The 27,212-nt window shown below is 39.6% G+C and overlaps 1 protein-coding gene across 1 annotated transcript; it reads left to right on the top strand.

Annotated features, from left to right (window-relative positions):
* The first annotated feature begins 193 nt into the window (after nucleotides 1-193).
* On the top strand, nucleotides 194-21,640 carry LOC139457126 (nephrin-like). The gene is made up of 14 exons (XM_071238557.1): nucleotides 194-483; nucleotides 2,915-2,997; nucleotides 4,317-4,655; nucleotides 7,950-8,231; nucleotides 12,442-12,705; nucleotides 17,607-17,891; nucleotides 18,498-18,794; nucleotides 18,977-19,273; nucleotides 19,938-20,093; nucleotides 20,418-20,436; nucleotides 20,694-20,746; nucleotides 20,903-20,995; nucleotides 21,303-21,413; nucleotides 21,618-21,640. The coding sequence occupies exons 1-14, from the start codon at nucleotides 194-196 to the stop codon at nucleotides 21,638-21,640; spliced, it is 2,592 nt and encodes an 863-aa protein (XP_071094658.1).
* Nucleotides 21,641-27,212: the final 5,572 nt, after the last annotated feature.

Below are 27,212 nucleotides of genomic sequence, written 5' to 3'. Positions count from 1 at the left end.
TGTCGCCGCCTCAGATGTGCAGGGAAAACACCGTCAAGCACGTCTACAGTGGTGCAGACAGCGCCTACGCTGGACGGCCATGCTGTGGGGACAAGTTCTATTCACTGACCAGTCTCGTTTTCACCTCAGCCACAGCGATGGACGGATTCGAGTGTACCGACGTCGAGGTGAACGTTACGTCAGTCATTGTGTCATGGAAGAAGATCGGTTCGGGGGCGGCAGCGTTATGGTATGGGATGGGATTACAGCAAGCCAGATGACCCTTTTGATAGTGGTAGAGGGAAATCTCATTAGACAGCGCTACCGCAAGATCATCCGTCCTGCTGTTCTATCGTTTTTGCGTCGTCATGGCCCAGGCACCTTTCAACACGACAACGCCCGGCCTCAGATTGCTCGACTTGTTCAGGATTCCCTTCAACAAAACAACGTGAATGTGATCCCATGGACGACTCGCTCCCCTGATCTCTCACCAATCGAGCACATGTGGGATGAGATGAATCGGCGCCTTCGACGTCAACCACGTGTTCCACAGATACTCCAGGAACTTCGAAACTTGCCCCAGCAGATATGGACAGATATCCTTAAGGACTTTGTACGACGCCTGGTCCATTCCATGAGACGAAGATGTGTTGCTTGCATCGCAACCAGAGGTGGACACACACGCTATTGATTTGTAAATTTACATTTTGGCATGTTCATGTATTTTATGAAATCATGCATTTTCTGAAGTCAGTATAGCAAATTAAACCATTTGAACACTTACAGCAGTATTTTATCTGTTGCTAACCGAAATTGTTTCAGATTTGGTAAAAAACATTGTGGTGTTAAGTATACATCCTAATCTACTCAACTGTATAAACACTGCCTCATACCTGTATATGTCATGATCAACCATAATCTGTACATCACCTGCTTGTTAACGGTGTATATATGTTATCCTAAGTTAATGTACAATACAATAGTGATTAGCATCTCATAAATAATGACTCTAGACAAATGCATGTCATTGCTACACATTAAATGTAAGTAAATGTTCATTCATACAAAGGCTGTACCAAATCAGTCGCTATTGCACCACTACCACAAGAGTGAATAACAAACACATAAAGGGATCCAGTATACAACCTTGTGTAAAACGGTGTTTGAAAGTCGGATCCCAGTCCGGGAACAACTTCAGCAACCATGGCCGTAGTCAACAATATTCAAAGTATATCACCTCGACCTGTAAATAAAGTATGTCCTGAGCAAACCAGTGACTGTAACCAGCACGAGCAGCGATCCACTATGACCGGACGTTGGCCTTTTCAGTCACCTCTATCGACAATAACATTGGTTCTTAAATCTAAATCGTTATTTTGTAAGGGCGTGCGACTAAGGCTCGGTCCTCTGTTTGGTTTCTAGATTCAAATCAGTTTAATGTTATGTCCAATATTTGTGCTTTGTATTAATATTCAGCGTCTGCAGTCGAATAAATTCCGGTTTTCTTTGCACTGGCCAGTTTTAACACTCATTGAATAGGATCATGCACGTTGGCATCTTATGATTGAACTGTGAATATCGACAGATCAAAAGCAAATGGCCTGTCTTGTTTTCTTTGAGTGAGTGAGTGCGTGAGTGAGTGAGCGAGCAGAAACTCCTAGGTGACTCTACTGGTAAAACCTGTCAAGAGTATCGTTAGCCTTTTTGAATATAAATAAGGGAAAAAAAAAGTTCATATCGTGAGCGACTTCCTCGATTCCACTATAGATGTCAATGATAAAGTGTGTTCCACTGTCGAGGGGTGGTCGTGTAGCCTAGTGGTTAAAGCGTTCGCTCGTCACGCCGAAGACTTTGGTTCAATTCCCGGCATGGCTACAATGTCTGAAGCCCATTTCTGGTGTCCGCCGCCGTGATATTGCTGGCATATTGCTAAAACCATACTCACTCACTCACTTTCTCAACTGACGACCTTCCTTTTCTGAACAGTTTTGTTCGTCAGATACAAGTTATTGTTCTCCTCAAACGTGTTCGTCAGATGAAAGGTTGTTGTTGTACAGTCTCTTACACACTACAATACCGTTCATAGCTTGATTTAGTAGGATAAAGGATAATCTTTATCAACACATGACGATTTCGCAGGTGACATTAACAGGGCGAATCTGGGATTCGAACCCACAAACATGGGTTTCTGGCACGCCCAAGGGATGCAACTCCTCACAGCACATTTAGACGACTACCCCAGTTTTCGTTTAAGGTAAAACGACGTGAACAAGTAACATTGAATTGCTTAACACGGCAGTTAGGGAACGAACTAACTACGAGGAATTACAGTATCAGTAAATTCTTCCGAGCTGTGAGTTGAGAAACATATAGGTTTCCTGATCTCATGTTTGTGACACCATGAAGACTAGAAGACTATTTGCAGTATGCGCCCATATGACGTCGCGTTGCTTTGGACATCTTCACAAACAATGAAAGCAAACAATTGGAACGAACTAGCCAATCAGCACGCAGCAATGTTACAACGCCCCGAGAGAATTTCTGAAATTCACCGATGCGTGCCCCTTATGGGTAATATTCATCAACACTTATTCTATTTATATCACAGTGTGGTCTGTAAATAGTTGTGTCCGGTAGCAAGACGAACCAGTTGTGCGTAATATGAACATCGTCGAACGCCGATCCAATTTATTCACATCTTTCAAGTATTTAACTAGAGTCTGAGATTAACTGATCTTTTTGAGATAATATTTTGGACCTTATTGCAAACCTTTATCTACTATTATCTATTTACTTGAAATGAAAGAGAAATTGAGTATATAAGAAAATAACCATGAATCTAAATGTGTCCATGGACTTTTGAAATGCCTATTATGACCTGATATCTGATTACAATATTGTTAATGAATTCAACAAGAATGTATTTATATTTCAGAGACATGACCACTGCGACCAGATACATCACGGAATCTTTGCGTACGGGTTTGATGATTTATATTATCGGGATTGGCATCAACGGTAGGTTTATGGTACTGCACAATACTCATAATGTAACATCTTAGCTTTCACATACGGAGTTTCTTTCTGTAGAATCCAAGCACGCCAATTTCCGTCATGTTCAGTAAGTGTTATGCCAAGGCATTTGCTCGGTTCGAATCCTATGACTCATAATATTCGTTGTAATCCTTTTAATATCCGAGACTTGAAATCACAAGGAACCGCAGTGTAGGTATTTGAATATAGAGTGACGTAGGCATTCCGTACTTTTAGGGCGTTTATGAAGATGTACCCTTTTGTCAGATCATGTACTTCTTTAGCTCAGGATTAAAATTATGTTCGAGATAACTGATGTACAATTGTAAATAGAGTTCGTTTTAGGTTTTTGGCATACTTTTCTATTTAGCCATATGTTTGAATGTGGTTTGTGTCGTGTTTAAGAGGAGTCGCGGTACATGCAGATAAACATCTTATGAGTCTGGCATAATGTTGGTCCAACGTAAGTAGTGTATGTTAAATCATGGTTTTGTTAATGTTGATGCACAATGTAAAGGTCACTAACTAACCAAACACCATAACAGAAGCATAATCCCATTCAGTTTATTTTGAGAATTCATTCTTTGTATACACGGGCTCTTTAAGCCGCACTACAACCAGGGATCCCACAAAGAGATACACTAGCCTATGCGCATAACCGGTGGAGAACTAAGATTTGTTGTGGAACGAGTCATACACTGTTTCAGGTCATATCACGTGGGATAGATTTATAAGGATATTAACAACGATGAGCGATATTCCAATTGTTTCCACGAATACTGACCACTATTTACAGGTCGTAGAGGAAGTGGCTTTCATACCTCACCACACATCCTTTGTAAACAATGGTTCTTTCGTTCCACAAGATTGGATATCTTTGGATGGCTACATACACTGTGATACTTCTCACGGTGTAAGTTGTCGTAGGATGTGTTTTATTTTTGTAATACAGTCTGTAAACAGACTTCCATTAGCACTTTGATTTCGGAATAAGCGCGATTGTTAACAAACAATACAAAAGTCCGATCACATGATGCACAAATTAGTTTGTGGTAGTTATCACAACATCATTTTGGTCACTGATGCGTCAAATTTGGAAATATACTGCACATGTCTGCCGTAAAACGTTTTGAAAGCTTGGCTGAGGCCTTGAATGTTGTAACTTGATCAAAGTACGTTTAAGGAAGAGTCGAGTGGTGCTGTTCGAAATCTTCGAAGAAAGAGCATGCTGGATTGTACCTCAAACGTTTAGGTCATCAGTGCACAAGAATGTGGCTATGTACATGAGACATTGTTTTCGTCAGGTGTATCATCTCAGCTGTCCTCCAGTCCTGTGTTAGTGAGGGAGTCTGAGACAGCCAGCTTCAGGTGGCAGGTACCAGCTGTACCAGGTTTATTCATTGCCCTGTATGTCATCAGTCCATCTGGAGCTGCAGTACTAGTGGCCAACAGAGTCAATAACCACCAGACATTCGGGAACTACACAACTCGTGTCACCTACACCGGGAATCTAACTGCTGACCCCAGGTTCATGGCATTTGAGCTCCGCAGTGTCGTCAGATCTGATGCTGGGGACTACACCTGTGGGAATGGTGGAGTATCTGACATCATACCTCAGTGTGGACAGAAGCTGGTTGTTCTAGGTAAGTGTTATGTGTACACATATTAGAAACAGTGGCATTCATAGGTTAGTAAAATGGGTTAGTTACATTACCTATGATGACACACAGAAGCTGGTTGTAGTAGTAAGTGTTATGTGAACATATCAGAAACAGAGTCTAGTCAAATAATACAACATGAATAACGTACAACATGTGCTAGTTACATAACAAACATGATATTGTTGTTCTCGTAAGTGTTATTTGTAGGAATATTTGCAACAGCATCATTTATAGCTAAGTTGAATAATATAACAATACCAAGGTACAATATGGGTTAGTTATATTACCTATGACACCACAAAAGCTGGTTGTTCTTGGAAAATATTTGATGAAGAAATATCGTAAATGGCTTGATTCATGGGCATCTAACAACACATATAACAAGAAGTAACAAGGTACGAATCATGTTGGATTGATCACCCTTGAGATCATCTGGATGTATTTTACGGGATTTCACTTGGAGCATCGCAACGCAAATATGTATCGAGTAAGACACCACATATATTGAGCTCCCGATAATTTTGTCTAACTCAAACGACTGCAGAAAAGAATATGTAAGACATCTTCTACCTCACCTTATCAAATTATTATAATACACACAAATCGAGATTCACTCGACGAAACATCAAATTCTATTTAATATTGATACAATTATTTGCGAAAAAAAATATAATAAACACTTGATAAAAAGGATTCAACCAATCAATTCAACTAATACAATCTGAATGTTGGTTTCAGATAAAGCCAACACATATCGCTAGCACTAAATATTTACAATATGTACAATTCTCTATACTACACATTTTTAGAAATGCATTGGTCATATTTTTTCAACAGCAATGTTGGTGGCCATTTTTAATCTCAAATACGCTGACTTTGTCAACTCTGTATTCTATCCCTTAACATCTTGTATTTCATTAAGAACAAAACAATCCAGGCGTCTCTGATTCTGAATAATGCATATAAATGGCATATGAATGGCGTGGGTGGTGATGTTGATATAAAGTAAGGAAGAGAATTTATGCATGTTAACTTCTTTATCAACAGGAACACAACGTTTCGGAGTATATACTTTAAAAAGTATAAAGCAGAGGCTACGAACAACAAAAGTAATAAGATAACGAAGTTGCAAACTTAACAAGGGACGCCAACAGTTATTTGAAGCTATTAGGTGATGTTTAGAAATGGACAACTGGACGCCAGGACTTAAATTATCACTGATTGGTAATGGGCAATGGACAAAGGGCAAACGGGAGGCAGGGGATATTTAGCACTGATGGGTAATTGAAGAGAAATGGCACTGGGCAAAAGACAAAAATCAAAGCCGTAAGTCCCAAACACTGGGCAGGTCGGTTCCTTGGTCACTTGGTGGCTGGCTGTTGTCTCCTGATGTCAAAGGAGGGGCGGTGGGGTAGCCTAGTGGTTAAAGCTTTCGCTCGTCACGCCGAAGACCCGGGTTCACTTCCTCACAATGTGTGAAGCCCATTTCTGGTGTCCCCGGCCGTGATATTGCTGGAATATTGCTAAAAGCTGCGTAAAACCATACTCACTCACTCATTGATGTCAAAGGCTTCTTGTAATTTTCATTGTCGCCAGTTATTTGTTGGTAGACAAGACTTCGGTTGCTCCCTATATTGTTATGATCTTGGTTCTTGCAGATGTGTTCGGAAATAGAGGATATCAGGTCTAGTTTGTTGACAGAGGTCTGATGTTCTTTGAGACTGGTGTTGAGGGGTCTGAGGGTTTCTCAAATGTATTGGTGGCCACATTTGCAGGGGATCTGTTATATACATCCTGTGGGGTTGCTAATTACCCAGCTACAATGTATGTCCCCCGCCGTGATATTGCTGGAATATTGCTAATAACCATACTCACACACTCTTGAAATATGAAAGTCTCTAAACTTTAAATTTCCTGAAAATATATTTTATTTTTATGTTCTTAAAAAAAGTAGGGGATCATGAAATATAAATGTTAACACCAAGTATTAGAACAAAGATTTTATTCATCGTGTATAATCTTCTCTTGCATTACCAATGTCTATATTTTTGTCTGTAACGGGCTCTTCTGCCTTACTTCACTACCGGTTGTGATGTGTTCCCGATTCGATTTATTAGTACAATCCCAAACTCCTTTTCAGTTCAGATTTGTTCGACATTCTAAGACTGGGGCAGTGCTAAGTATTTTATATGGAGGACAGCATCATGGTTTGTCTTTCAGCTGTCCGTCTTTAACATTGTATTTAACAAATGTACATGATAACCCTGAACAATTATGTCATACGGGTAAAAAGGTTCTCATCTATGAGGATATGTCAGTCTTAGTTTCCCCAATGGCATCACGTAAAATCACTTTTGTAGTCAATACAATAACCGTGAACGTGTTGGTTGTGCATGCGTGCGTGTGTTGTACAAACACAAATAAAGACATATTGGCTGACAATGACAACAATGTGCTGTCCCGCTGAGGATGTAATAACGAGTCAATATATAGTGCAACCACGCCTGTTACAGATCCCATCGGCGCACTGTCACCCTCACCTCATTCAGGTTCATTCTGAAACTCACCCCATCTCAGTAGGTCAAGAGAGTAAATGAGCCACTCTATCCTGGGTGTACCTAGTTTTTCAAATCATGATATTGACCACATATCCGAGGTGTGGATAAGCATTATCATCGACGTATAGTACTAATGGATGCTATCACAAGTGGGGCAAATTCCTCATGTCTGTGGTAAGAGGCGACTAAGGTGATCGGGTGGTCAGGCTCGCTGACATGGTTGATGCATGTCATCATATCCCAACTGCGTGGATCGATGCAAACTTTTTGTGCGTTGGAATGGCACAAAAGACCATTATGGAGGCACCATGAACCAAAGAAACATCGTTATAAAAACGTTCATGGCACTGCTTCTTAACATGAAACGATTGCCTCTTAACATGAAACGACGGATTGAATCTGCTGTTATCCGAGAACATAACTGAAGACCACTGACGTTATAACTATCGCTGATGACGTCATCACTGCTTGCTTATGTCGCAGTATCTGTGGTAGAATATTTACAGGACGTCAAGAATGGAGATCACTACAACACAAACAGATTCTTCTGGTGATCATGCTCATGTGCACGTTTGCAAAATATACTCTCCATCAAACACATGTTACGCAGGGCAAAGTTAACAAGGTTCCTATCGCGCTTCGTGTTCTGACCACAGGACGACCACGTCTTTGAACGTATGCCCCAGTTCTAGTATGAAAGAAACAATTACATTTTCAGGTCAACCTATCAAACCAACTCTCACTGGACCATCAGCCCCTGTGTTTGGGACTCAAGTCACCTTGACCTGCAGCTCCACCTCTACCACTGTCCCAGCTGACCATGGCCTGACCTTGACCTACACCTGGCAGCGTGACAACACTGACACGCCAGTTACCTCCCCTGGTTCTACCTACACCTTCACAGTGAGTTCCCGGGACAGTCACAGCTACAGATGTAAGGCAACAGAAGACCAGGGTCTGGAGTCAGAGTGGAGTCAGCTGTACAACATGGAGCCACAATGTAAGTTTATGGAAGCTGTACATGTGCATATCAAATATTTAAATTACCACCACAGTCAATATTTTTTTGTTCCATAGTAATGTAACGTGTATTAATAGATGTTTATTTAACCATTTAACAATACAACGCTATAATAAATCGTATGTATACACTTTAAGTCAAAATTAACTGTGACCATTTTTCTTAGGGGCTCCAAGACAGAATGGCAGAAAGCCTTATCATAATTGTTCTATCATTATTATTCTGTCCCCCAAATCACGAATATGTTTGGCTTGTTTGCTGTTGTTGCTTCCTTTTTTCGTGAAGACCTGGAGTCATCACTGATTTTCAGTGGTTTATTCATTTAATTTTCTCATCTATTTTGCCCTTTACACAAAATGGAATTTTGGTTATTCTCTTGCATTGGCAATTTATATTTAACGTCCCACTCAGCAATATTCCAGCTATATGACGGCAGTCTGTAAATAATCGAGTCTTGACCAGACAATCCAATTACTGACATTGTGAGAATCGTTCAGATACATGAGGACAAGTCAATGTATACAAGTCCAGATTCATATGCCTCAAGACTAAGGGCAGACAATTAAAAATCATTCATTTAACGACACATGTTACCCAACTGCTCCTCAGCTGCTCATCCAATAACTGTTTAACTTGACAGAAGCATCCTGTATGAAGCATCAGTTACTTTTTGTGCTTTAATTTAGGCCCTAGGTCTTGTACGTTTTACAGCCACATGTCACCAGTCTTGATTCGCCTGCTCTGATTACCAGTCTTAGCAAGGATCAAATACACTACCCGAGTATCACCTACCGATGTATACAAGGGTCAGCGTCGTTATACCTATGTCGTCAGAGAATACGCTACCGACATAAAATACGAGAATTAATTATTTGAATGTAGCTATCGTGTAGATGTACATTTACAATACTGTGGCGCTGCATCTGAACGCAACATCTAATTCCAATGGAATTTCACATCCTTCCTGAACAACACCTGGTGCACGTGCACACAGAAGGCAAAGCGCGTGCGCGTATAGGGGAACTCACAATCACTAATCCAATTGAGCTAAGCACACGATTAAAGGGTCTCCAAGACAGTATCTCAATGAACAAGCAAACGCATTGTGGGTACGACAGAACTACTTGTCTCTTTCATGGAAGGGCCGCTTCACTAGGCTGAATGTGCTGCCATGTGTAAATACAAGCGCTCTCAACTGCAGTTGCAGGTATATATGATGTTTGCAAGATATATATGGTGTTGCAGAAATCATTACTCGAGACTTTTTAAACGTTGCTTAGAAGAGCATTAAGATGGTCCTGAATTAAAATTGAACTTCCGTATTGTAATAGTCAGCCACGGTCGTAAACGGTCGAGTCCTTCAGTTTTCGCCCATGTTCCCGAAATCGTAGTTAATTGACTATTTTATTCAATTTTTGTAACTGTTTATTATCACAGACATGTCTTGTGTGTAAAACATATACATATTGTAAGTGTAACATCAATTAAATGTATAATCTTAATATACATATTGTAAGTGTAAGATCAATTAAATGTATAATCTTAATATTTGTATTACAGATATATCTCTGTCCTTCGTGATGCAGTCAACAGCATTGACATATTTTAATCAGTGTATGATTTTATTACAACAAGTACGTGATTTGAAAAGTTATCACAATATTATATAATCAATGAGGGGATAACATAGTGTTATTGACCCAGGAGGCTAAATTACTTTAGCTTGGATACACGTAGCGCCCAACGGGTGTAATAACAATCGTGTTTGAAGGCGAGCTCCGACAGTGACGTGAACTCTGTAACAAAAGGCGAAACGCGTCTTTTCAGTAAATACGACCTCGGGTTTGTACTATATTATGTTAAGTTTCGATATATATTCAACATGGAATTGCGACTTCGTATGGACATGAACTGACTCTCTCCCGACACTGAAGCTACTGTGGTGCAACAAGCTGTACAAGTTCCTCTGTCAACCATCTGACAATACAGGCCACAGTCTTCTCCTCAAAACAAGAGACTAGCTGGATTTGGTTTTGACGTTAAAATCGGACCTGAAAGGCTACAAACCCTGACACCTTATATGTATTAACTTGTGTACCATGATCCTGTTATGGTCAAACGATATGGTCCGTTGAGTTAGATGAGTGGACACGAGAATTGTCGGTCTCTGATGTGGGGAAAAGTCAGAACAAAAGGAATGCACACGAAACGCTAGTTAGATTATGTACTGGGACACAGACGATCAAAACGAGCTATTCTACCAGGAGATTATCAGTACGAACGCCGCGTGTGTGATCAACATGAGGAGATGTTAGCCTCAGACCTTCAGGAAGATCTCCCATAAACGTTGCGTTCAGATAAAATCGTCATCTAAGACCAAACTTATCTGCTTGTTATTGTTAATTCGTAACTAATTGTCCTGCACAAACTTGTATAATACTTATGTTTACTGATATCATATTTCTTTGTAATGTATTTTTCCCTTCTATATTAACTTGCTAAAACACCTGTTGAAGGGGGATGCAAAGCAAAGAGATATATTACTGGTCGCCCGGGTTTATAAACAGTTAAATCCATTTTATTATTTATTTCACACTCAATGTAAGGAACGGATCTGTTACATAAGTAGATATAATCTCCTTTCAGTTCCTCGCCCAGAAATGATTATCAGAGGACATCTGCACTGCATGCGACATGACGTAGCTTATTGTTGAATTCGCCTTTACTTGTGATGTGAGGGAACTACTTCATATCTTTGGCTTTTGTGAAGTTCCACTCACTTTAATGCTTATTCTCACTCCAGTTTAAATCTTAAAATAGTCATACTTTTTGTAAGAATAAAAAACTCCACTGTGAAACTAATAAGAGGATAGCACAAAAGCTAAGATAACGCATTTTGCATATATTTCGTTATAACTGGGTGAAAACCTGTTTCATTATTAAACAATTCACTGTAAGTTCCAGGGCCCCCGCTATATGCACTATTCCCGGCTTATTGTTACTTATATGTTACTGCATCTATGTTATCACAGCTGATATGCAAGGTGTAGTTAAATTGTGGACACACCAGATATCGATCTACATGCCCGGAATTAAGCAGCTCAAAGTGCATCATAGCAGGCACCAAATTACAAAGGGTGGCTACAAACGTGTATTCGTCACTTTTACTTCTCTTTGGAACAATCTCAGAATTTTAAACACTAAGCAGCGTCCGTACGCGTCATTACTAAAAACATTCTTTCTCCGGAAATGCCATGCCAGCTGCATATATAATGTAATTTAGTCTGCAAGTGTGTTCAAGGCCACCAGCATCTCCAGCACTGCACATGTGGTATGTATATATGATATTAGGCATATCAAATGTTTACTTCTTCTTATTCTTAATATTATTATAATTATTATTATTTAACTATTGCATTTTTAGGAGACATGTCTTCCAAAGTCAAAACATGCAAAAATACTTGTTATTTCTCTACAAAAGTTATCTGTACATAATACATAAAAAAATATCTTCTATAATACACAAAAAATGTCAATTGGAGGCTATCATATTGCATTCGACTTTTGATCCCTCTTTTTTACAATTTTCTTTATGTTGCAATTGAAAACAAAATTAAAAACAAACAAACTTTGACACTTTACCATGCAAAGACGTTGCATGGAGTCCTTAATCTCTCTTTTTACAGTCATATTTTATCATATGATTTATGTTTAGAAGCACAGAAGAGAGAATTAAAATGAGTTAAAATTAACCATTTAACGTATTGGTGTAACCTATTCAAAAATAATGTACCTTAATGATATGCTTCTATTCAGGTGAAGGCTTTCCCACAAGTATTGAATTACTACTCCTTGACATTTATGCACTGTTGTCACTGGCCCGATTTCGACGAGACTTTCACTGACTAATGATGACCCCTATGCCTTGACGCTACAATCCCCTACCCTGTCCTACAGCAGGAGGGAAAGTCAAGAGCGTGTACCAAGTATCCTGTGTTCCCCAACCTGTGTGTATCTTCATTGGTTTAATTTGTTTCACTGTTCTGACAGATGGCCCCTATGCTGTGACCCTACAACCCTCCACTCTGTCCTACACCAAGAGGGAAAGTCAAGAGCGTGTACCAAGTATCCTGTGTTCCCCCACCTGTCTGTACATACATTAGTTTACTCTGTTTCTCTGTTCTGACAGATGGCCCCTATGCTGTGACCCTACAACCCTCCACTCTGTCCTACACCAGGAGGAAAGGTCAAGAGCGTGTACCAAGCATCCTGTGTTCAGCCACCTGCAGACCTGCGTGTACATACAAGTGGTTCAAGGATGGGACAGTCAGCAGTGATGGAGCTACACTGACTCTCGCGGTGGCTGACAGGTCACAAACAGGTTCCTACAAGTGCCAGGCTTCCAATACACACGGGACTGATGAGAGCTCAAGTGTTTCAGTGAATGTTACGTGTGAGTATTGTCTGCAGTATTACTTTTCTCTAAACTACTTGGTTGAAGCTGGATTGCCGCACATAATAATACAAATTGTCACAATTATGTTTCCAGAAAATGCCTTAAACAGTTTCTACATGCAATGATATATCATCTACGTAAATAAACGTTAATGGACTAATGCATAAAATATATATCGGGTTCGCCTGACAAAGAAATTACACATTAATACACACCAAACAAAGAATAGAAAGATATAAACTTACTTTTAAACAGATTCCAGTTTCATGACAAATATAAACAGGTCATATTAATGGGAGTTAATGCAGGGTTAGAAAACTACATCAGATTACTAATTTTGTTTCTAAAACCGGATATTAAACTTTGCATTGGTTGAACATGTCGTGACTCTGCTGAGGAAACAATGCTGTCAGTGTGTTAACTGAATTAAGAATACATAAAACCTTCTTTATAGCCACTACATTGCTCCTGGCTATACGATGCATAGAGTCATGGTTTTGGACGGAAATACGTCAAGAAAGAAATGTATTTCCAGGATGGTCATGAGAATCAAGTATTTCGCCTGTACTGAAACTACATTCCTCCCAACACCTTGACGTAAAAGACATTAATGATATCCAATCATGGCAGTAAATATACTTTGATTTTATATACCAGGTGTATATTTTTCTTGAAACAATAATTATAGCAGGGAGATCTGTCTTGAAATTGGTATTGTTATTATTATTATACACACAGCCCAGACAGCGAATGGGACTTCTCCCATGAAGCGCTGCCTAGACAAACCCAACCAAATATTATCATTATTATGTACAGATTAAAATAAAAAAATGCAGCGAAACCCATGAGCATGGGTATGGTGCTGACAAACCAAGAAACATAATCGGGGCGTACCGGGATTCGAACCCATAATCTTAGGTTTCTGGCATGCCCAAGGGACGCAACTCTGCTCAGCGAATCGCAGAGCCTTAGACGACTGGGCAACCAATGCCCCTTCGGAGAATATGAAGACAATGCAGCCTTGTGCATTATACAGATTGTCAGAAGGGCTGTATTCCTAGCACCGAGTACTCGGGTACTCCTCCAATGTCAGACAGAGGTTTGGTACTTCCCAATCTGTTGAAAAGATCTGTCACCAAAGGCATAACACGTGTTGGGAAGTAAAGCAAGGAGGAATGTGTCAGCTGAACGAAGAACTCTCGGTTGATACACAGTGATGAGAGCTTGATGATATTGAGGGGAGATCTTGTGCACTGACTTGTATGAAGATATCGTAGTTTGAAGTGTATTCCACGTATACATTATGGCCATCAGTAAACAGCAATGACGTATCTGGTATATTTACTCATAGTAGTTGGAGGTGGCATTGTCTTAAACGACATAGTGATGTCTCAGAGTTGGGCTACCTATATGTTTCAGTACAACGCTACACCACCTCCTGTTGCGTTCAGCTATATTTCCTTACACATTGTCACATGTCACGTTAGGGATATAGCTGGGTTTTTTTTACAAGTTTTGTTTTCTTTCTGCATCATTGGCATCGGTCCAGCTGTAAGAATAATGTTAGGGGCTAATATGTAGCACATACTGATGTTTCTGAAATACCTTTTATAGTTGTATATTTAGTATTATTGTTAGTATTCTGTGTACATATTAACGAAGTAGGCGCTGCATGAATTGATAGTGTATACTTATATCACTTACTTATACATGAAGATTAACTCAGTTATTAATGTAATTAAACCTGTATGTGAACTTGTTCTTTCAGATGTCCCAGAGGTAACACTGGGCCTCACGTGTCAACCACACACAGTCTATGTAGGGCAGCCCAATGCTCAACTAATATGTCAAGTGACGGCAGCAAACCCACCAGTGACATCTTACATCTGGACACACAACGGTTCTCCTATCCTATCAGCATCAAGAAGAGAGTACAGCCTGAGCCCTGTCTCCAAGAGCAGTGGAGGAAGCTATACATGTGCTGGGAGGAACTCAGTGGGGACATCTAATGTGTCAGCTGTCACAGTGGAGGTGCAGTGTAAGTAACATGACTACACTACTGAAAGACAAGGATGTGTGTGTGTTGGGGAAGCTATACATGTGTTGGGAGGAACTCAGTGGGGACATCTAATGTGTCAGCTGTCACAGTGGAGGTGCAGTGTAAGTAACATGACTACACTACTGAAAGACAAGGATGTGTGTGTGTTGGGTAAGCCTTACATGTACTGGGAGGAACTTAGTGGGGACGTCTAGTGTGTCAGCTGTCACAGTGGAGGTGCAGTGTAAGTAACATGACTACACTACTGAAAGACAAGGATGTGTGTGTTTAGGGGAAGCGTTACATGTACTGGGAGGAACTTAGTGGGGACGTCTAGTGTGTCAGCTGTCACAGTGGAGGTGCAGTGTAAGTAACATGACTACACTACTGAAAGACAAGGATGTGTGTGTGTGTTGGGGAAGCTATACATGTGCTGGGAGGAACTCAGTGGGGACATCTAGTGTGTCAGCTGTCACAGTGGAGGTGCAGTGTAAGTAACATGACTACACTACTGAAAGACAAGGATGTGTGTGTGTGTTGGGGAAGCTATACATGTGTTGGGAGGAACTTAGTGGGGACGCCTAGTGTGTCAGCTGTCACAGTGGAGGTGCAGTGTAAGTAACATGACTACACTACTGAAAGACAAGGATGTGTGTGTGTGTTGGGGAAGCTATACATGTGCTGGGAGGAACTCAGTGGGGACATCTAGTGTCAGCTGTCACAGTGGAGGTGCAGTGTAAGTAACATGACTACACTACTGAAAGACAAGGATGTGTGTGTGTGTTGGGGAAGCTATACATGTGCTGGGAGGAACTCAGTGGGGACATCTAGTGTCAGCTGTCACAGTGGAGGTGCAGTGTAAGTAACATGACTACACTACTGAAAGACAAGGATGTGTGTGTGTGTTGGGGAAGCTATACATGTGCTGGGAGGAACTCAGTGGGGACATCTAGTGTGTCAGCTGTCACAGTGGAGGTGCAGTGTATATAACATGACTACACTGCTGAAAGACAAGAATGTGTGTGTGTGTGTGTGCGAGCGTGTTCGTTGGGAAAGCTGCACATGTGCTGGGAGGAACTCAGTAGGGACGTCTAGTGTGTCAGCTGTCACAGTGGAGGTGCAGTGTAAGTAACATGGAACTAGCTAATCCATTTCGTGGCAAAATAAATATTAAGATAATCTATGTTGCAATAATTATGTGAATGTAAGCGTCATGAAAACATGTCCATAGATTACGTATAATTTGCATATATTGAAAACACCACGAGAAAACAAATTGATGTCCCTGTTATATCCAATAATATGAAGCTAAACAATAAGTCAGTTTGTTGTTTGCTTTGATATCCGTATATGGTAACTTTATATCTAATTTCAATTAGTCCAGCTTCACTTCATGAACTATGGTTAACACTTTGGGTGGTGTTGACAGTTTGGATGTTTTTGGAGCACTAGCAACATATTTTACAATATATTTATTTTCGAAAACGTAACACAAATCAAATGATTGTTTCAGTTGGTTTGCTACCAAGCATTTATGGGGGAGATGAACGCAGACACTAGTGTGAACAGAGGGGGACATTACTTAACCCCTGCAACTCTAGAATGAAGATCTGTAATTGCTTCCAGATAAACCTTCAGTGTCAGTTCCCCAGTCTACACCTGTCAGGGAGTCACAGACTCTCAACATATCCTGCTCTGTGGATGCCAACCCTGCAGCAGCCGTGAGCTGGACAAAGAAAGATGACAGCAGCTTTACTCCTCAGACTGGATCTACTCTGACCATCAGTAACATAAAGAGATCACAGGCAGGGACATATTTGTGTACAGCTACCAACACCCTCAGTCCTTGTGGGGGGACATCCGTAGTGAGATCTGATTCTGTGGAGATGACAGTGGATGTACAGTGTAAGTATCATTGTTAGAATACTGGTCATATGTGTGTACAGCTACCAACACCCTCAACTCTTGTTGGGGGACAGCTTTACCTCGCTCTGAGTCTAGTGAGATGACAGTGGATGTAGAGTGTACGTATCATTGTTAGAAGACTGGACGGATGTATGTAGAGCTACCAGCACACTCAGTCCTTGTGGGGAGCAGCTTTACCACGAGTCTAGGGACTGTGGGTGTACACTGTACGTATCATTGTTAGAATACTGAACACATGTGTGTACAGCGCTAGCTACCAGCACACTCAGACACTTTGGCAATGACAGTGGATGTACAGTGGTAGTATAATTTTTGGCCATGTATGTGTGTGTGTGTGTGTGTGTGTGTGTGTGTGTGTGTGTGTGTGTGTGTGTGTGTACATATCATTACCCTCGGTACCTGTGTTGGTTGAATATTATGAATATTTGTATACCAAAGTAAATGTAATATCTGATTATGAAAAGTTGACAAGTATGCTTTACAACATCAGTACAGAATCTATTTACAGGATCTTAATAGATCAGGATATTAACTTTGCCTCCGTTAAATGCACGCAGATTGACGAATGCTGAGAATCCAAGTACTATGGTTGGCTATGTAATATACAGATAATAATGTGCAACATGAAATTCCTGATGGAAACAGTATCATTGTTGTATAAGCTATGTTGTCGGTGATGTCCAGTATAAGTTTCTAATGACAGTCAATGCATGATGTGGGTGTCACACACTAGTACTGGGAAATCCTGGCAACATGACTAAAATATACTCTCTTTTCCATACTTCAATATGTAACTACATGAAATGATATACAAATGATAGATAACTTGTAAAACACACTCACAAAAGTCTTTTTTCCTGATCATATGTGCCTGACCCTGCTAAATCCGATGTACACATAATGTGCTGTTTAGCGTTTTGGGTTATTTTTTCAGATCATGCCAGCATAAGTATGTTCACCGCTAACTCTCGCACAGGTTCAGTGACAGTTAATGAGTCTGATGAAGTAACCTTGAGATGTCAGTTGGATAGTGCTGGTAATCCAAGGTCAGTCGTCAGATTACTGAATGGAACTGAGGAGTTGACAAGGGCGGATAACTCCATGACAGCAGAATATAGACTGGAGTCAGCAGACTGTAGACAAAGAGGGAACTATTCCTGTACTGCCACAAACACGATCGGGACACCTGGCAGCCAGTGGGTGGAGATGCTGGTCAAATGTGAATAGTAGTAGTGAGTGAGTGAGTTAAGATTTAACGTCACATCGGCAGTATTTCAGCCATATCGTGACGACAACTACATTAATAAGACATATATTGAGACAAAATAAAAACCTGTCAACGACGGACAGTACAATAACTAGTATATAACACATTTGATTTAAAACTAGTTGAGAATATTAAAAGTAAGTAAGTATTAGAGAACAACACAATATAAATGGGCTAGAGATCGTCAGTCACTGAAGGGTGATCACCATACTAGAGACAGTAGTAGTAGTAGTGGTTGTAATATTAGCTATTGTAGTAGTAGTAGTATTAGTAGTAGTAATAGGGGTAGAATAAGAAAAATAAGGAGTGTTGATTTGCTTTAAGAAATAAAAATTCTTTCCTCATGACAACATATACTGGTGTAGTTATACCTAGTAATTTTAATACAATGCTCGATTCATTTGTATGTGTAGCGTATACACTCGATAGATGAGATAGTTACCACATAGGTGATTTCCATGACTAGGCCAGGCACGTGTACAGCAATGGGGTAGCATTGTCCACCAAATACCTTGGTGTAAATCTTTCTTGGAGTCATTGAGAGATGTTTTGTATTAGGTTCTCCTCGTCTAGATGAGACATTTCACCCTCAACTCAAATACGCCTCTAGACTGGGTGGTAACGTGGACGTGTCTGTGTCAGTCCTGGCCTACCCCCTTCCTACATTCACCTGGAGCAGAACCTCCAGCACCAGCCAGGACCTCACTGGTTCCTCCAACCCTGTCTCCGACATCTCAGTCACTGCCAGACTACAACTTACTAACATCCAACAACAGGACTTCGGGGACTACAGTCTTACAGTGAGCAATGGTGTAGGCGTGTCAGTGGCATTCATACTCAGCATAGTGTCTGTGGGTGAGTTGCCAATTTCTGATTTCTGATTTAAAGCTTTAAGGATTAATCTTTTCTTATAATTGAATGACTATCTGTTGTTTGCTCATTTTAGGTTCATTGTGGTTTTACAAATAATGAACTTAACATTTCAACATTCTCAAATGAAAGTATGATAACACTCGTTTTCTTATTTTTTTGTTAAGGACCACCACAGACACCTACACAGTTTGGAGATCTGGATAATGCAACAACGTCGTCGGTATGGCTATCTTGGCTGCCTGGGTTCAATGGTGGTCACCCTCAGACGTTTCTGATTGCGTATCGTCAGTATGTTACAAGAACATGGACTGTCTACAAGAGTTATGCAGACACCGGCAAGAGGATGGTGGTGGAAGTGACTGGTCTTACACAGGGAGATATTTACGTATTCCGACTACATGCTAAAAATGACTATGGGGATTCTAACAGATATGTATTTGTAGAAACTACGACTGCTGGAGGTATGTGTTAGTCAAATACTCAAATTGTTTAATCAAACCATCAGTTAAATCTAATTGCCAACTCATCAACTTCAGCATCAGATGGAATTATGATATGAACATACGTAGTCTTTGTAATTGTACTGTTTGGTTACTTATCCAGACAAAACATATGTAGACTTTGGATGTTTACTATTTTTTACTGATCCACACAAAAAGAATTATTCTTAATTTTCTCTGGGTATTTTTTTATATTTGTACTTACTTAGTTTAATGTGTCTCTAAAGTAATTGATCATATCTTAGCAAAAGGTTTTATTTAAAATAGTGTAAAATGTTATCCAGTATCCTGTTTGGATATAGAGAAATAATTTTGTGCAAGTACAAGCGATGATTATTCCAATGTATAATTTGTTTTATATCACATGAAGATTTCAAGAAATATTTGCATTCAAAGATAACATGTGTATCTGAATTTATGCGAATTAGTCGGTATATGCTGTGCCTTTCGCAATATTGACATGAACAAAACCCATAATCAGCTTGAGAATCGAACCGAGGTATTCTGTGTGGTTACCCGCCGCTTAGACACAAGTCTTCTAACCTCTAGGACACCCTTTCACCCGAATACAGTGATAAACGATAAGCAGGCGTCTGTTATGTCTGATATGCTGTTTATATTGTAGATCCACCGAATCAGCAAAAACTCGAAACTCCTTGTTCGTGTACAGGGGTAATAGCAGGATCCACAGTAGGAACCCTTCTTCTTACCTTGCTCATTGGGGGAATTGTTCTGATGGTTCTGTGCAGAAAGGGATACACGTTCGGCAATAGGCTAAAAGGTACATAGTTAACGTTCTGTTGTAAAATGATACGGATTAGAGTCAACAGATATATTTCCAAAACGATGTCTTATGACATTGAGGAATATGTTTGAAAGAAATATTGTCAGGAATTCTTAATTTAAAAGAATAATTCGGAATTAATATTGAAAAAGGCCGCAGTTGTACAAGTAAATATTTTTGTTAAATGTTGTTTATCTCTAGTCATTCCCAGTTTACTTAATCCTTCTCTTTTTGGATTTCATTAACGATTAACGTGACTTGTTGGCATGTGTGATATGTGTTATATACACTGTATACAATGTGGCTCTTCTTGTTTTCCAGGAAATGCATCACGAAAAAGGTAGTCTTAGTGTCAACATTAAATACATGTATAACAATGTATGGAACATGTGGAATAATGATGAAGGTAAAGGGATATATCAACTAACTAAAAACAAGACAGACAGACAGACAGACAGATGTATTTGTATAAGGCCATTTGATCCATTGTACAAAATACATTTACATTTTATTTATCTAAAAACAAGTAATACATAGTGAAGTTTGTCGGTCCATTTTATAATGAATTGTTAGAAATCGACCTTGTTAATTTTGCAGCACAAGGAATCCAGAAACTGTTGAACTTGACAACAGAGGATATTCATCATTAGGTAAGAACTGGTTAGTTTTTCATATATATTTATCTGTTTGGGGAGGGGGGGGGGGGAGAGGGGGAGGGGGATTTTCCCTTTCGTTGATATTACCATTATGTCTGAACCTGTGTAGCACTGTAATCATTACTATGTTTCCACGTTTATTTCTTTCAGATCAGATCAGTGGTCCGGCTCAGTATTCAAATTTGGAGTTGGAATCAGAAAAACAACAGTACTCACAGTTGAAGATTTATGAGAATACAAAAGGTAAATGCTGACGTTGGCATTTTCCTCAGCTCTGTTGAATTTCACGCATTTAAGTGTAGGTACTGTCACAATATTGGAATGATAATAAGAAGAAGGGAGTTATAATTTGGACATGCTTTTGAAACACATAATTAATGATATCAGTTGAAGATTTATGAGAATACAAAAGGTGGATATGGATTTTGTCATTTTGCTCAATACTGTTTAATTTTAAGTACTCCAGTGAAGGTAATATTGAAGTGCTACTAAGATGAAGTGAGTTATGATTTGGATTTGTTGTTGACTACGTAATGAATTACAACTTCAGCGGATGCTGCAGCAGATACAAGCACCTATGAAGGCATGACAGAGACTCCCCCAGTGACCTATGAGTCCATCAGCACATCTCCATACCAGAACACTGGAGCACATTCTCAATGTAACCAAAACATAAAACACTCTTGCTGATTGAAATAATATGTCACAGTGGATCATGTCGGTATGAACGGTTTCAGAGAATTTAGGACAACCATGTTCTTTATTGTGTGATCCAAGTAAATACACAGTCTTTTCACCCTAGTGTGATTTGATAAAAAATCTGTCATGTTCTATGTTTAGTTAACTGTAGTTCTGTATTCTTCAGGTCCTGATAATGGAAATACGTGAAGGAGCATGGGGGTACACACCAGTTTCAGTTACAAGCCAAGAAACACTTTCAACGCATTGCATTCCTTTACTTTGGATCGGCCAGTTTTACTGAACAAGCATGCATTCACCTAAAAGTCAACACCATGCCAGGGTTATATACTAATATAATCATTCTGACAGATCTGAGTATACTGAGATGGTAAGGATAAATATAACGTCGTGTTGAGCCTATTACATTTATTTAGCGACGTGAATGCACATGTGTGAGTGTGGCTGCTTGTTTTGGTTCGAACTTAGGCCAGTTTCACAGTGCTAGCCCACTGAGATACTATAGTTTAACATGAATAGCAAACTCAGACACACTTTACAGAATTTGTGCAAACCAGCCTTTGCTTTATCCCAGATATACAGAAGGCCACGCATTTACATAAGTGATTTTTTATAACACACATCACACTTTGATGTTCACATCGTTATAACGTTACAATGCTCTTTTCCAGTCAATATACACTGCATATTGCTAATGTTGTGCTTTCTGCAGTAGTCCGAACACATCTTTCAGATTTACTATTTAATATTGTGAATCCCTTGCAATTGCAATTGACGGTTTGTCAAGAGCTGTTTTGGTTGCCACATCGGCTTTTGAGTTAACTGCAATGCCTACATGACTCAGCAGCCAGCATAAGACGATGTCACATTGGCCACAAGAAAAACACTTTTTAGTGCCTAAAGGCATGACAGTGAACCTGGAAAGGTGATGAAATATCTACATTGGTGTTGTTGTTAAATACGGGTCTTCATTTAGTAGAGGATGAATACCTGTTTTGGATGTATGAACTATAATCAATTGAAAAGTAGTTTTCCTACCTCAATACATATTATTATAGAGGAAGAATTACGTTTGCAAATCTGTTTAACTCATGTGATATTTATGTTTTACGATTGGTAGCTATATGTTTATGCGAATTGTTTATAAAAGACCAGGTAAGCTATACCAAGTTGGACATCTGACTTTAATAAAATATATCTTTCAACTCCACTATGGGCCATTGGCCTGAATTTAAAAAAGATACTTGATGAACTTTACTTAATTGACTTGCAGAGAAAATGTTCCACAAACACCTTAAAAACTTATATATTTCAGGGAGGGATATTGTTTTATGTCCGGACTTCATGTTGATTTCGTAGGTTGTGAATTTAAATCCTTTCTTATGAAGATATTCTATATTGTCTATCACATAAAACTTCCCGTTTGAGATAAAAGTAAAGGTGTAACTCAATTGTTTGTGATATCATATAGAAATATTGTGTGACTACTTTACTTAAATTCAAGGAAATTATGTACATTATCATTTTGTAGCAGCGGGCTATACTGCAACAAATACTTATTTTATTTTATGTTATGTTGTAAATTCTTCATGTCAATCTCACCATCCACCCCTCCCTCCCTCATTCACTCACTCACTCACCCAATGACTTGTGACACTATGCTCAGTGGATAAGAGCGGTGTCACAGTATGTGACAGGGCGCACTTTTCAAACAAACATAGGGAGATACCTTAAGACAGGAGTAGGCGGCTGTTTGATTACAAGGGGAAACTATTATTTAAAACTGAGGCTCCAACTGTTTATTACAGCAACCCACTCATACATAACCACTTGACGTGAGATGACACTGTAGATTGTTGACCTCCAGATATGTACGTTTACCCTGAAGGCTCCTTGTGACGTGTGTTTTTTTGGTCAAGCAAATGCAATATAGGATTGGAATGTCGGAGAAACTGTCATGTGCAATTGATTATTGTGAGTTAAAGGCTTGTCTTTCGCACGAGGTAACCATCAGACAGAATGGAACACATTTTGGGTACATCAAACTGTAAGGGTCTATGTAGTTACATGTGTGAAATCGATTGTCACAACTCAATCGAATGTCCATTTTATCAAAATGCAAGGACAATAATATTAAGTAGCATCACTAAAATGTGTAAAGTCAAGCTGGTCATTAATGTGTCATTGTCGTTAAATGGGAGCTATCACCTCAGCTCAAACAGTTATTTGACTCTGTCCATAAGTATATCAACCACAGTATAATAGATTTACGTAAATGTAAAACACCGTACTCGTTGCTGTGCTTATATATGTTTCTGTATACTATGTCCTTTGTACTTGTGTCAATGTTGCTACTTTATAACGCTAACCATGTAAATGTGTCGGAGAGTTATGCATACGTTGTGAAAACTTGTGCCAAATCCTTTTAAATAAAATACGTTTAAATGGAAATGTCTTTGTTGACAAAATGCTTAAGCGACTAGAGAAGGTTGTGTTGTAAGAGTATTGGCTCTATGACAATAGACTTCACATAGGTAGCTAGAGTTTGAGTAGCAGCGTACATTGTTATAAGACCGAATGGGGGCAGGATACGCTCACCTTTTCGCTCACCTGGTAACATTACTATTTGATAGTGATAGGACATGCTCAGGATATTGTCGGAATTGTACACTCGAATCGGTTTTGTCGCTTTATTTACAATCGATCGCGAACAAATCTACGCACTTCCGTTGATCAGGTTTGGTCGAAACATCGTCTATGAATGTTCTATACATACACCTCCATTATACAAACAATGTCCTGTTTCGGCATTGAATATCGATTATATGAAAAATTTAAGTGAATAATAAAGAAATGACCAGACTGTCTTGTCCCCGTTAGATACCGCCTTCATCACAACTCGTATACTAGTATACGTTTTAAGATTAACTCGTTGTAACGACATAAGTTATAGAACGGTGACTCATTTAGTAACTTATATTTCTCACGATCCATCATAACAAAAATAAAATAGGAAAATGCAAACTGTATACCCCAGGAGGCGGAGAGTTTGTTCTGTTTTGTCAGTAAATTATATCTCTGTTCAATCACGATCTGATGTTTGGTACAATTTAATCAATTGAAATAATGCCTAACATCAAAGAGAATCATTGATTTGGCAACCTAATCAAAACAAAACACTACATATTGCATATTCAAATCTGCTTACACCATAGCTTCGCCTACACAAACTTGAAAACTTTGATTTAGCAAACATATGATTTTGTCTTTTTAGTTCCTGACTGTGAGTACTTTGTATACATATACATTTTATCCTGATAAACTGTTTAAACTGTTTACGTGTCCCCATGGCTATAATGACTCACCCACTCCATGACGTGTGTATTGTTCTCTTTCCAAACAACTTGCATTGACAGTAAACTACTCTCTATATACACCTCCTAGAGGACAATATGTATGTTGCGTCCAGTTTACCTCGTGAAGCTACAATATGTTTGAATACAGTTTCTTCAGCACTTTACACACATACACGCAATAGAGGACAATGTGTATGTTCACAGTCAATGCATTGCATCTAATTTTCCTCGTTGAAATACAGTATGATCAAATCAAGTCTATTCAACATTTATCGCTTCATTCAGGTTCACAGTGATAACCTCGAGTACACATTCCATGCTGGAGATGTAGATCTGATACTTGAATATGAACCATCTCAGGTGTCTTATCTTGCAATAAAATAACCCTCTCTGATTGGTTACTAGTGCGTGCACTGGTACTTGTTTCGTAAACCCATATGAATCAGTCAAACTAGGACAGTTCCCCAGATGTGTAAATTGTTTCACCCGACTGTCATATGCAGTCCGCCCATTACTGTGGCTTGACCCAAAGACAATAAGGGCGACTAAGTCCTAATGACATATTTCAAAGTACATCATCCTGCACTCAATGACTATAACTTCTTCTATCCGCGATGGTTGAAAACTGACCTCTGCGATGTCTACCAGAGAGACATTAAAATCATATGTTGGTCCCATCCTTTCACTGAATTATTTGATTCCATTAATCAATCTTTTGCTCCATTTTTATGTTGTAATTTATTCATGTCACCCTCTCCACCCACCAACCCCCTACCCCACTCACTCCCTCACACACCTAATAATTTCTGACACTAGATTCAGTTGATAAGAGCGGTGGTACTGTATGTGACAGGGTGAACCTTTCAAACAACTGTAGGGGATAGCTTCAGACAGGAGGACACGGCTGTTGACTATAAGGTGAAACATTTATGGGATGAATACTGAGGTTCCAAAAGTTTAGAACAGTAATCCACCAAGACATAACCACGTGTCATATAATGACACTGTTGATTGTGAATCTTTACATTCAACGTAGAATATTGTTTTTAAATCCAGTTCAACATAATTCATGTGCAGTTTAATATTGTGAGTTACAGGCTTGTTTTTCACATGAGGTAACCATCAGACAGAATGAAACAATTCTGGCGACATCAAACTGTAATGGTCTCTGCAGTTATCCGTGTAAAATCGATTATCACTACTCGTTCGAACGTCGATTTTATCAACCTGCAAGAACAATAATGTTTAATAGTATAACTGAAATGGGTAAAACCAAGCTGATCCCTGATATGTCAATATTGTTAAATGAGATCTCTGATATCAGCTACAACGAACATGTACAGTTGTTTGACTCCATAAGTATATCTACCTCAGTAATAGATTTATGTAAAGGTGAAGCCATCTCTGTTTGTATTTACTTTTGTACATATACTACTCAAAATTTGATAAGGATCACTAGGTGATATGTGTGTAAGTTACCACAAACATAACAAAAGACATGACTCTGACTCAGAAACGTGTTTAATCATGTTATGAATGAAAATTCATGAACGGCATGAACTTGTATCAATATGGAATGTTTGAAATCTGAAAAAAAGGCATTTCATTAAAAAATGTTAACAGCAAACAAGAGAAAGAATTACACAGTTATGAGGGATAGTCCATCATTACACTTGGTCGATGAAGTGTCAATATCGAGTATGACCTCCCCTTGCATCAATGACGGCCTGACAACGTCGAGATATGCTGTCAATAAGCACCCGGATGTTCCCAATGGGAAGGTTGTTCCACTCTTCCACGAGGGCATGTCCGAGCTCTGCCAAAGTCGTGGGTTGTGCTCTACGGCGTGAAAGGGCAACCTGCAGCATGTTTCAGACATGCTCAATCGGGTTCAAGTCCGGCGAGCGCGCTGGCCAATCCATGCGGACAATTGTCTCCTGCTCAAGGCACTGCTCAACCACCCTGGCGCGATGAGGACTGGCGTTATCATCCATCAGGATGAACTCAGGGCCAACAGCACCAGCGTAGGGTCTGACGTACACATCGAGGATCTCATCCCGGTACCTCACCCCCGTCATTGTTCCTCTCTCCAGGACATGAAGATCTGTCCTTCCATCTCTGTTGATTCCACCCCAGACCATGATGGAACCACCACCATAACGGTCATGTTCACTGATGTTGGCATCATGGAAACGTTCACGTTGTCGTCGCCACATCCGCTGCCTCCTGTCTGTAAAGTCCAAACAATACCTGGACTCATCGGTGAACAGAACTGGAACCCAATCGGTCCGTGTCCAAGTGACATGATCTTCAGCCCATTCCAATCGCTCCAGCCGGTGTCGAACAGTCAGGGGGATTCGGACACATGCCCTTCTCGAGTAGAGACCTGCATTGTGAAGACGATT

Source organism: Haliotis cracherodii, unplaced genomic scaffold, assembly GCF_022045235.1.
Source record: "Haliotis cracherodii isolate W230 unplaced genomic scaffold, xgHalCrac1.p SCAF_12, whole genome shotgun sequence".
NCBI classification, from domain to species: domain Eukaryota; kingdom Metazoa; phylum Mollusca; class Gastropoda; order Lepetellida; family Haliotidae; genus Haliotis; species Haliotis cracherodii.
The sequence above is the reverse complement of the archived record's forward strand: the minus strand, read 5'-3'. Positions and strand labels throughout refer to the sequence as shown.